Raw genomic sequence first — 11,430 nt, 5'->3', positions numbered from 1 at the left:
TGCCATTATTTGCAACGAGAGTCATTGGGTACTCAACTACCACAACTAAACACATCTGGAGTTTTGGTCCGCTGTGTGAACAAGACATGAACGTTGTTTCTCAATACTCAGTGTGATGGGAAAAGCCTGTGACAAAATGCAGTCTTTGGCTCTCTCTTTAAAAAAAAAAATCAAGGAAGAGCAAATACAACATAACTGGGAACGGGCACAAAATCTACATGGTGTGGGTTTAACATCATGCTTATCGTTTCAACGCAATCCAGAAAATTCTCACTGCAAACCAGAATAGATTTAAGGAGCAGGTGGCTGGGGGGAAGAGGGATGGAAAGGATGCATTTGCCACGTATGCCTTCTCCCCTAGGAAGAGAACTTCTGTCGAGTCAGACTTCAGTCTAACCAGCTCAGTGCCGCCAACCCTGGGAGGCAGCAGCAATCTGGGGGGTCAAGCAGGGATCGTTCTTACTTAAAAATTTTTGATATCCTGCCCCTCCGCTGAAGCGTCCCCTAGAATGGCTTAAAGCAATCACCATCACAATCAAAAAGCGGATAAACAAACATTAAAATACCAGCATCATCTAAAATAGTGGTCAACCAATCTCACAACCTCTGCGCTCCAGAAAGCAGGACCCCGAGAGTTTGAACCGGAGCTTACCGCTTTTCAACAGAAAGTTCACAAAGCAGTTTACAGAGAAAAATCAAATGACAAATGGTCCAAAAGGGCTCACAATCTAGAATGGGCTTACTTCTGAGTAGATATGCATAGGATTGGGCTCTAAAGTGGCCTTAGGCAAGCAACTCCCTTTCAAGCTTCAGTCTTCCCCATCTGCAAAATGGGGAGAATAAGCTTATCCTACAGCAGGGGTGCTCAATAGGTGGATCGCGATCTACCGGTAGATCGCAAGGCAAAATGAGTAGATCGCGGAGACCTGTCTCTCCGAACTGTTAATATGTCAGTTTCGTCTAGTCCCTGCTGGTCTCGGGGCGCAGCCACAAAGAGTTTGGGGGGGGTGGGGAGTGGGGAGCTCCTCCCCCCCACAGTGCAGCAAGGCTGGGCATATGACTCTTGGGGGGACCTGTGGCTGCCCCCAGTATGTGGGGTGGGGAGAGAGGAGAGGCCTCCTGTGTGCTTCCTGAAGCATCTGGTGGGCCACTGTGGGGCACAGGAAGATGGACTTGGTGGGCCTCCTCTGACCTGGTCCAGCAGGGGCTCCATACATCAAAGGGGGTGTCTGTCAGACGCTTCCTTCCTCCCGGTAGATCTCCGGGCCTTGCTGGGTTTCAAAGTAGCTCTCGAGCCAGAAAAGTGTGAGCACCCCTGCCCTAAAAGAAGCAAAAAGGTTTATCAGGCAACACTGGGCCTAATATCAGCTGAGGAGCTCTTGAACTCCAGTTGCTGTTCTGACTGTAAACATTCTCCAGAATTTCAAAGGATTCCATATATTTACACATCTGTGAATTATCTGCCTTCCCTAATCCAATCAATGACATTGTGGGTATATTGTTTCCCTAAAAGACAAAACACAACACCCCCTTGGCAAGCAAACCTTTAATTTTTGAATTTATAAAGTTCATTTGCAAAAAAAACAAAAAGGAGAGTCAGTCCACATTGGTAACAGAAAACATAAGAAAGAAATGGTTCTCTGGTTTTAGGCTCTTGTATTAATTTGTAAACGTTCACACATAATTGGGCTACATTCATGCGTTCTGATTTATGCATCGGAAGGGGCAATCGCAAATCAAAAGGCAGGCTCTGTTATCCGCCATAAACAGCTTAATTGCGAGCATCACAAGAACGACGCGGCGACTGAAAATTAATTTGTCCCAATTTCCCACACAGAAACCAGCAATGCAATCGCGCTCATTTTGCGATGCCAAACGCTTCTGCGTTACGCCATTGACAAAAACTAATTGACCTCTGCGGCACGAATTCACAGGCGGGGCAGATCCCAGTACTGGAGGGCAATCATTCAGTAGGCTGTCTTGCAAGCTGCGGACCACAGTGAGAAACAGTATTTGTGCTCCTAACGGGGAGGTGCGTTTTAAAACATTGGCAAAGAAAGCCAGGTAGCCACTGAAGCGTTGGTAGGCTTGACACGGCAAAATCTGAGCGGTCTGTATTTGTTCACTATGTCCAGTTCCCAGATTCTGGGGGGATATTCATTGTGAGAGCAAATGTGACTGCTATATATCCCTGAACTTTCTGAGTGACTTTGGGAGACCTATGTGTGCCCCAGCCTCAGTGTTCTAACTATAAAATGGGCATCTTAAGGAAAAGCAGGTCTGCTAAACATGTTGCATGTCGATAGCATTATGTGGACTAATTATGAACTTATCTGTGGTCTGTTTAAATCTCCTACATACTCAGGATACTCCCTAGATACACAAAAGTATATTTGTTTGTAAATTGAGACTATTTTTTTTAATGGTCCTATGAGCTTCCAGGACCTAGAATGTTGAGGGCGAACAGATATGAAAATAGAAGAGGACCTCATCTCATGGTCTGGAAGGGGAGCTTCTGGATTCACGTTAAATATTTAATAACTTTTTCCCCCTCTTTTATTGCTACTATGGCTGTTTGACAGTGGGTAAGCTACTAATACACTGGTAGCATATACAGGTATGCTAAAACCTTGAGTTTCTCCATTGTTTTCTATGGGCAATTTGTACTTCCAACCTCCAGGGAGAAAAAAAAAAGAGCCTCAAGAAACTAGATACAGAGGACACTGTGCTAATCATTAATTTAGTCTATAATTGAGGGGCAATTGATCCTTGAAGGTGCCAGCTTGGGGGGGGGGGAGAGAGAAGGAAGTGGACATTTTGAATCCCTAAGAGCTTATTATACTATGAAGGCAAGAATTAGGGACATGGAGATAAAGGCCATGTGATCACACAAACTCCTCTTCCTCTCTCCACACAACTACCATAACAATGGATATTGGTTAGTTTGAAAACTGTGTTTCCCTGGAAGATTACTTAGCAATCAAATATCCTTGCACAAATGTTTGCACTTTATACTTCAGTCCATAATGCATATTGATAAACAATGGCTACCAGTTTTCTTGGATCAACAACCCTTGCTTATAATTTACAATGCATGACATTTAAATGCATACTGTTTAGAATTATCCTTGATTCTAGATGTATTTTGCAATCCAATTCAAGTGAATTCAGCTTGGCTAATTTAAAAAAAAGCTTTTAAAAAGAGGATGTCCTTCGAATACCAACATAGCTGGAAAACCACCATCTTTGTTTACATTTATGAAAATGCAAAAATATGAGGTATGATCCTGCTTGTAGAGGGATTGCCACAGAGAACCATTTTGCCCCCTCTTGGCATACTCTGCACACTAGTGGCTGTTTAGAAAATGGGAGATTGGAATACGCCAGTCCTCAAGTTTGTATGCACTGTGACCAAGCAGAGGTGGACAACACAGTAAACCGAGATAAGGAGAGTCCTCCCATCCTTGGCTCTGGAGTGCTGCAATGTGCGTTTGCTATGTGCATTGAAGCCCAAAAGCAGAGTTCCGTGGAGCCTATTGAGGAGCTCTCCATGTGCAAGGAAAGGATCACACCCATGCAGTTCATCTCTCAGAAAGTCCAGCAGTAATTAAGTAACAGATACTGATTTCAACTGCAAATGTCAGCTGCAAACATAGCGATTGTTTAAATCTTAAAGCACTACTACATAACCATTTTGAAGAAGGGTGGCTATTTTGTTATCCATTTCTATTGAGCAGTTCACTTCTGCGATATTTGCCATGTCAAACCAAACCAACCAATGACACCGTAACATAATGTTTTCTTCAAGCAACAGTGTCTATTGGGACACTAAAACCAGAACGTGGAGCTTACTATGACTGCTCACTAACCTACTCTGTTTTCTGGGAACAGAACTGAGGTTTAATTTTCCTTCCTTCCTTAAAAAGTTATAGGTTTTGTGGTAGGACAAATTCAGCAAACCGCAACGCTGTGGGACGAGGCAACACTGTATTTACAAAATGGTAAACATACTTCCAAGATAAATGAGTCAAAAATACAACATTTTCAACATATGATTGTGGATAAGACTTTCCTGTCCCGTCACAGGCTTTTTATACAACTGTCTGAAGTCCCACTGGAAGTGCTGGGACTATGTACGGTGCATGACAACTGTTTGGTTGTCCTCCACACTGGACCAAAACTTCACTAGCTGTCATTGTCTGCTCTTCTGCTGAGCTCACTCATCATGAGGTCCTTCGATGTCTTCGCTGCCCTTCTCGGGCAAAGTCTCTGGTTTGTCCTCAGATGGAGTATCGAATCCGGGCTGCTCCGGTGGAGTCCCGTCTCCATCGTAGATGATATCTTCTGGGTTAGGAGGTGGCGGACAGAATTCCTCACTTGGAAACATCTCTTGAAAAACCATCTCGGCCTATTTCGAAGAAGAAAACCACAAGCTGCTAAGAGCAGAAGAGCCCTGCTGGATCAGGCCAAGGGCCTATCTTGTCCAGCATCCTGTATCTCATAGGGGCCCACCAGATGAGCATAGGCTACAGCAACCATTCATTTTTTAGTGACCAAGGCCAAAGAACATATATGCAAGAAATTTTAGCTAGCTCCAATTAAAGAACGGCTATTATCAACAGACTTTAACAGAACAGCTGACATAGCTTTTGAGTATATATATCGGATGTGGAAGGCTAACGACAGCCATAATTCTGTTTTACAAAGGTAATAATTTGCTTGTTAAAACAATAAGAGATGAAGATCAAAGACTTATAGGAAGCATAAGGCTTTTGGGTATTATTACAGGATTCACTAAAACTAAAAGAGGTACAAGGGCTTGGGGCAGGCAGAATAGAACAGAGATTTATTTATTGGCCAGGGCTGCCCATAGACTGACTACACATGAGAGCGTGACTGAGGTGTTATATTAGAGGGGGGGGGGGGGTATTTGCTTCTCCTCCCCTGGCTTCTGAATTTGAAAAAGACAAAGGAAATGAAACAGAAGAGGAAAAATGATGCTTTTAGCCCAGGGCCTCTGAGAGGAACTTTATCAGGAGGTACTAAGATTCTTTTGGGTCCCTTTCCTTTTCCATTGGATCATAATTTCAAACAATAATTGGATCATGCTTTCTATGAATTAGGATATTTAAAACTGTGTAGATTTACACAAAATGTGAATGCTAGTCTTCACGTAACATATGCACAATTTTTCTGATCCCAGGAAATTTCTATCTCCCCTCCTTTGGCTCCTGGTCCCAGTACAATGTACCTCCTCCCTTTCACAGGCCCTGGCAGTATTGGAAAATGTAAGATACCAGAAGATTTTTGGACCTCCTCCTTTGGCCCCTGGACTCCCTTTTTGACCCTGTGCCAGGTACAATTTACTCCCTGGATTCCCCTCTCATGGGACAGAAGGGGAGAAGTGGCAGGGAATGTCAACGGGCAATGGGAGGTGACATTTGGCATGCCACTTCAGGTGCCCGACAGTTTCTGTTTTGGGCCACAGGGCATGGTGAATTGCATAGATCCATCCATTCTTGTGGGTGGAAAGCACATCATCAAAAAGATTCTTCAGGACCCTTAGACATCAGTTCAATGCCGAAACACATGAGACTCCCTTACCTGCTTAACGGCAGTGTCATTTCCTAAAGCACCATCAGGCCCGGAACAAACATAGACATTGGAGGGCAAATTGTCGTAAGAAGTCTTGTCTATTCCGGATGAGTCTCTCATGTTGAAATACACTGCCCAGAGAACTCTGGGCTTTTGCACTTCTGCGCTTTCACCTTCTGAAATGTGAGAACAAGCGTTAGTCGCCCATCTTTGGAGGCAATGGGACTTAAACAATTCAGTCAAATTTCAAAGGGCAAAACTGTCTTGCACATCATGCACTCCCACCTTTGGAGGTTTGGCTACAGGGACCTCTCGGTGGTGTAAAGCCGGTGGCATAGCCTCCCTAGAGGCAATCGCTTGATGCCCAGTCTGCTCACATTGGTGCCAAGTTAAAAGTATTTAAGGAAGTGTAAGACAGCTTCATACATTCACCCTATGTTTCACAGGATGAACCCTGAAACAAACACACATTCAAACAAGCTACCAAATGATTGTGCATGCATTTTCCCCCCTGAAAAGAACACTCTGATTTTGTTTATTGCATTGTTCTGAAGGACAGATCAGCCTGCAGAAAAACACTAGTGGATGACACGCTTTTTAATACATTGTAAGTTCCTACTGCTTATAAAGAAACAAGCAAGAAAAAAAAAGTTACTTCTCCCTCATTTAGGCAGGAAAATGAATAGAGTCCTCTTTTTCAGGTGACTTTGCTTCTCTGACCTGCCATGGCCCAGTGCTCACTTCATCTGGTGATTCATTTTCAATAACTCCAACAGTATTTGTTCTGACATTTTAATTAAAATACGACCACTACCTCATCTTGATGATAAAAAGGCCTATGTGTCAGTGAAAACTAGCTTCTCAGTGCCTCAGTGCACCTGAGGACCTTCCTGATCACAGAGTTCCTCCAAAAGAATTTCAGGCAGCTCCTAAACAATACATCACTTCAAAAACCAGATCACTTTAAGCATTAAGATTAATGTTAAGAAGAAGGGGGAAAAAATCAAAAAAAAAAAGGACATCCCGACATTAAACCGTAGCCTAACCACTTTTTCATATTTTGGGGGTCTTTCAGATCTGAAGAAAACAGTTTTGGGGGGGGGGGAAGAGACATTTAATTACAGGAGATGTGTTTGAAACAAATGGATTTGTAGCACTGGTATGAGTTGGGCCTCCAGTCTACTAATGGAACCCTTGCGTTACAGGAGGAAAGTCAGCGTAGAGAGAGAGGGAGAGACAGAACCTTCATTTTAAATCTGGATTTGTTGTTATTTTAAGCAACTAAGGATTGTATGTAACCTCCAAAGCAAACGCCTCTCTGGGTGAAACTGAGCTGGTACAGGCTTTAGCAATCCAAAAAGCGTGTAAAATTCTGGTCTGGTTTTGTCCAATCAAACAGATCTTTCAGGAGAGTTCATGTAATGGATAAGCTGCAAACTCTCCTGGTTTGAGTCTCATTTCTGCCCACAAACTTACTAGGTGGCAGGACAGATGACAAATCACATCAACCTGAAAGGAGATGCTTACTCAAAAGGGAAGATGACCAAGGTTACCTGGGAAGCTACCTCCAAACTCCATAAGATTTCAGACAGGAGTCTTTTCCAACCATGCCAGGGACTGAACTTGAGACATAATGTATGTGCTCTGCCACCAAATAGTGACCCCCTCCCCCAAAAGGGATACAACTGTTTCTTAGAAGATTTGATCTTCTAAAAGTTACCTGTTTCTGTGACCACGCTGAATAACTGCCCCACAACAGGTTCTAAATCTTCTTTAGCCGTTCGAATGGATGAACAGGTCAAATGGACCAAGTCTGTTGAAAGGATTTAGTGGAAAAGTTGTTACAACCTCCTCCATAGAGACATGAAAAATACAATTACTGTGAAGATGTACAATGCATTTCCGACAGAAAACAAAAGGAGAGAGAACATGAGGCATCTGCTTGTCTTAAAAGCCATATAGAATGGAAGGTGTCTGGCTATCATGCAGAAAGCAAAGTTCTCTTGTCCTGTTACTTAACTAGGAATTACTGCCAAATTTGTGAACGGATTAATTTTTACCTGCCTTAAACTGAAATTGTAATGGTAGCAGTGGGTGCCATACTGAAAAACTTGGAAAAAATAGCTGCACCCCTTAGGTGTAAATGAAATTACTACATGATCTGCAAAAAGCAGCTCTACATGGAACTCCACATATTTTACATAACTATCTCAGGTCCTTGGGAAGGACTTGATATTTAAAAAACGCCAGCCACCATCAGGTGGGCTGCAACCAAAATAATAATAATTATCAGAACATCATAAGAACAGCCCCGCTGGATCAGGCCACAGGCCCATCTAATCTAGCTTCCTGTATCACACAGTGGCCCACCAAATATCATCCATATAGATGCATGGGTTTCTCTTTTAGGCTTCCCTCCCCCAAATTATTATGTAACGAACTAAAGCTGCTCTTTGCGGCTAGAAGGCAAAGCCATCTGCTAAACAGTTTATTTTTCATTTCCTATTACAATGACTACCAAAACCTTTTCAGAAAGAAGATGAGGCCCTTAATTTCCAAGCTATGCTGATTTGCTGATTACAATGGGTCCCAATCGACTGATCAACTCAAATATTATTGTGCTCAAGTTAATCCTGTGTAAAATGCCATTTTGGTTCCTGCAATGAAGTGCTCTTCCCCTTGCTACTTAAAAGGCCAAGTTTGTCTCAATCGGGTCTCCAAGGGTGTGGTGATAAAATGTGGAAGCTCCCAACTTTGAATCAGTAGATTAATCAACTTTAAGTGATGAAAGTTGATTAACAATGTTTAACTAGATTGGATCTGAAGCATATGTAGCTGCCTTCTACTAAGTCAAAAGGGGGTCTCCCTGAAGGGGGCTTACCAGGCTGCCTGGAGTTGCCAGGGTTTGTATGCAAAGCAAGTGCTTGGACTACTGCGCTACACAGCCCTCTCACTTATGCTAGTTTATCATACACAAGGAGTAGGTTGTGTGTGCTACTCTCTCTCTTTTAAAGTGGAGGAGCATGAAAGAAGGAAAAACCTCTTCCCTCTGCTGGCTGGAATGATACACTTCAGAATTACACCACCTCGTTTTGCATAAAGCATCAATCCAACCCCGAGTTAGAATCTTCACTGCATGCTCTCCTCATTCCCAAAAGAAGGCCAACACAAGAACACTGCACAGTTGCCATGTTACTGTGTTAGCCTTCTTTGGGGAATGAGGAGCGTATGTGGTGACAACACAATAGTCCTAGCCCACAACAATATTGTGCAATAAACTTGCTCACCGTGCAAAAAAATCTGGTCATGTGAATCCACCCTGAACCGCATTTAAAATTGCACTCAGCTTTGTAATTTAAAAGCTCTTCCTTGCCAGGTGATGGTGTTTTTTAAAAACACCCTGAAATCAAGTCATGTGCAATACATTGTGAACATTATGTCCTCCATTAATATACAACAATCAATCTTCGGCTTTAATCGTGGCAAGAGTCTTTAAAAAAAACAACAGATTTCTTTCTTCTTTTCCTCACTTTTTCAAAAAGAAAGTTTGTATTTTGAATTCGGTGGAAAGGAAGAAGTTCTGAATACTAAGGCTTGGCCACCGTTATCCTTGTCCCAGTAAAGTCCAGGCTGGACAGCTACAACGTAGCACCCACAGGGCTGCCTTTGAAGACTAATTAGACCAGTTGCGTGTTGTTGCAGTTGTATTACCAAGTAGGAAAGGTGGAGGGGAACACAGCTCACCAGCTTTAAAGTACAGTGGGCCAGCAGTATCTTCAGGGGATCCATTCCAGGACCCCCAGAGGATACTGGAACCAGTAAAGGGGAGCAGCGACACCACAATGACTTACCTGGATTCTGCATGCAACCCCCCAGCCTCCTGGACATGACTAGAAGCCACTTCTGGTTCCAGCTGTGTCCAGGAGGTACTCGGAGGCATGGGGAAGCAGTGGAAGTAGGATGTGTTTTTGGGATGTAGAAGTAGGATGCTTTTGCTGCCTGTCACCTCCTGTAAGTTGGGTGTGTGCAATCATGCAGGGCTTCAGTCTGTGTGTGTGTGTGGGGGGGGAAGGGTCCAGTGCAGAGCTCTGTCCCAGGACCCAAAGAACCTCATACTAGCACTGTGATCCTCCCCACCAGAGGTGGGCCAGATGGCATGCTGGGAAAAAGGGGTCTCTCTGCAGTGGCACCTGATCTTTGGAAGAGCAGGGCTGCTTGTCTGGCGAGTTCTAGGTGCTAAGGGCAAGACTTCTTATAAACATCTGCCCAGACTTTCCGTCTTGGGACTGCTCTTGTCTGAGATTTACTTATGCTTTATGCTGTTTTTCCATTTTTCTCTACTGTTACCATGGGACTTCTGGTTTTAATGTTTCCGCTTGTGAACTGCTTTGTGTAACATGACCTTAAAATATACACCACGGTACGTAAATGTATTAAATCAATCCATAAAACATTTTCGCTTTCCAGTTTTCATTATCACTTTGTTGCTTTATAGTCTGCTTTCTTAAGGGTGGCATTTCTCTCCTGTTTGAGGTACTCTCATAATTACGCGTTCTCGTGACCGAGCACAAGAATGGGATACAATTTTCTTAAGATAAAAGAGGGGAGGGGGGGCCAAGTGATGCAGAGGAAATGTAAGTGTTTTGCCAGATCAAATATGGCCATAAAATCTATTTTCTGTTAAAATTATCATCACCAGTATAGCAAGTAAAGTTACATTTCACCTTACTTGCTATACCAGCAGTTGCCAAACTCACAACAACTGTGTACCAAGAAACAGGTCCACATTTGGACAGGAGCTTACCATTCTGCCTCTGTGCCACGTTCTTTCCCCATAGATTGAACACCGGGACACTATGAGCAGTTGCCTGGCATCCCAGAATGCTGTGCAACGGGGGGTGCAATCCTAACCCCTTATAGGTCAGTGCTTTCCAGCACTGGCATCGCGGTGCCAATGGGACATGTGCTGCATCCTGCAGTTGGTTGTCACTCATGGAGGCCTCCTCAAAGTCAGGTAATGTTTGTTCCCTCACCAAAGAGCTGCATTGCCCTTATGTTTGTGCTGGAAAGCACTGACATAAGGGGTTAGGATTGCACCCAGGATATCCGGGCAGACGTGACTGCCCAGAGCATCCTGGTGCCCAGATCTACTGAGAAAGAACATGGCGCAGAGGCAGAATGGTTAGCTCTGTTCACGGAGCAGACGGCTTTCCCCAAACCCCGCATCTGGGGTTTGGAAAGCCCTGTTCTATACAATTACTGGAGTTATTGGGTTATTACTATGATTCAAACTCTCATTGGTGTGCATTTTTTTAATTGCATTTGGTTTCCTTGGGTCTTACTGCATTACTTGGAGCAATTTCCAGAGTTTGTCTCCGAGTAATCCTTCTAATGGAAAGAACAATGTGTGGGCTCTACAATTCCATCATTACCATCTCAGTGTTTTAGAGCAAGGGGAAGGAGTGTGGCTCCACTCAGCTGAAGATACTGATTACATGCCTGTCATTTCTGCCAATGCGATCCAGGTCAGGTGTATTTGTAATGCTTATCTTAAATAATTGTGGGAAGAGGGAGATCAGTCAAGTTAACACCCAGCGACATCAAATGATATTAAAAACAATTAGAAGATTAATTACACTTTGGTCACAACCTAGCATAGCACTCAAATTCTGCTGACCTGTGGAAGTCTGACACTGCCTGGTTATGTTGGGGAAATTTTCTTCCATGTGAGCCCTTGTACCTCAGCACATATGTTTTGGTGACCAAGTCCTGCTCTAGATTCTGCCATGTGGGAAAGCAAAGCGGCCCCACAAGGTGCAGGACCTTTTTCACAGC

General features: G+C 43.6%; 1 protein-coding gene across 1 annotated transcript in view; it reads right to left on the bottom strand.

Annotated features, from left to right (window-relative positions):
• Positions 1-1,536: 1,536 nt before the first annotated feature.
• CHM (CHM Rab escort protein) overlaps positions 1,537-11,430 on the bottom strand; it is a 78,087-nt gene continuing 68,193 nt past the window's right edge. The window contains exons 13-15 of the mRNA XM_066639970.1: positions 7,316-7,408; positions 5,605-5,771; positions 1,537-4,408 (exon numbers count right to left, since the gene is read on the bottom strand). Coding sequence (XP_066496067.1) covers positions 4,217-4,408; positions 5,605-5,771; positions 7,316-7,408 — 452 coding nt within the window. The 3' untranslated portion in view covers positions 1,537-4,216. The remainder of the gene's footprint in view (positions 4,409-5,604; positions 5,772-7,315; positions 7,409-11,430) is intronic.

The sequence above is a fragment of the Tiliqua scincoides genome, chromosome 12 (genome assembly GCF_035046505.1).
Source record: "Tiliqua scincoides isolate rTilSci1 chromosome 12, rTilSci1.hap2, whole genome shotgun sequence".
NCBI lineage: Eukaryota > Metazoa > Chordata > Lepidosauria > Squamata > Scincidae > Tiliqua > Tiliqua scincoides.
The sequence above is the reverse complement of the archived record's forward strand: the minus strand, read 5'-3'. Positions and strand labels throughout refer to the sequence as shown.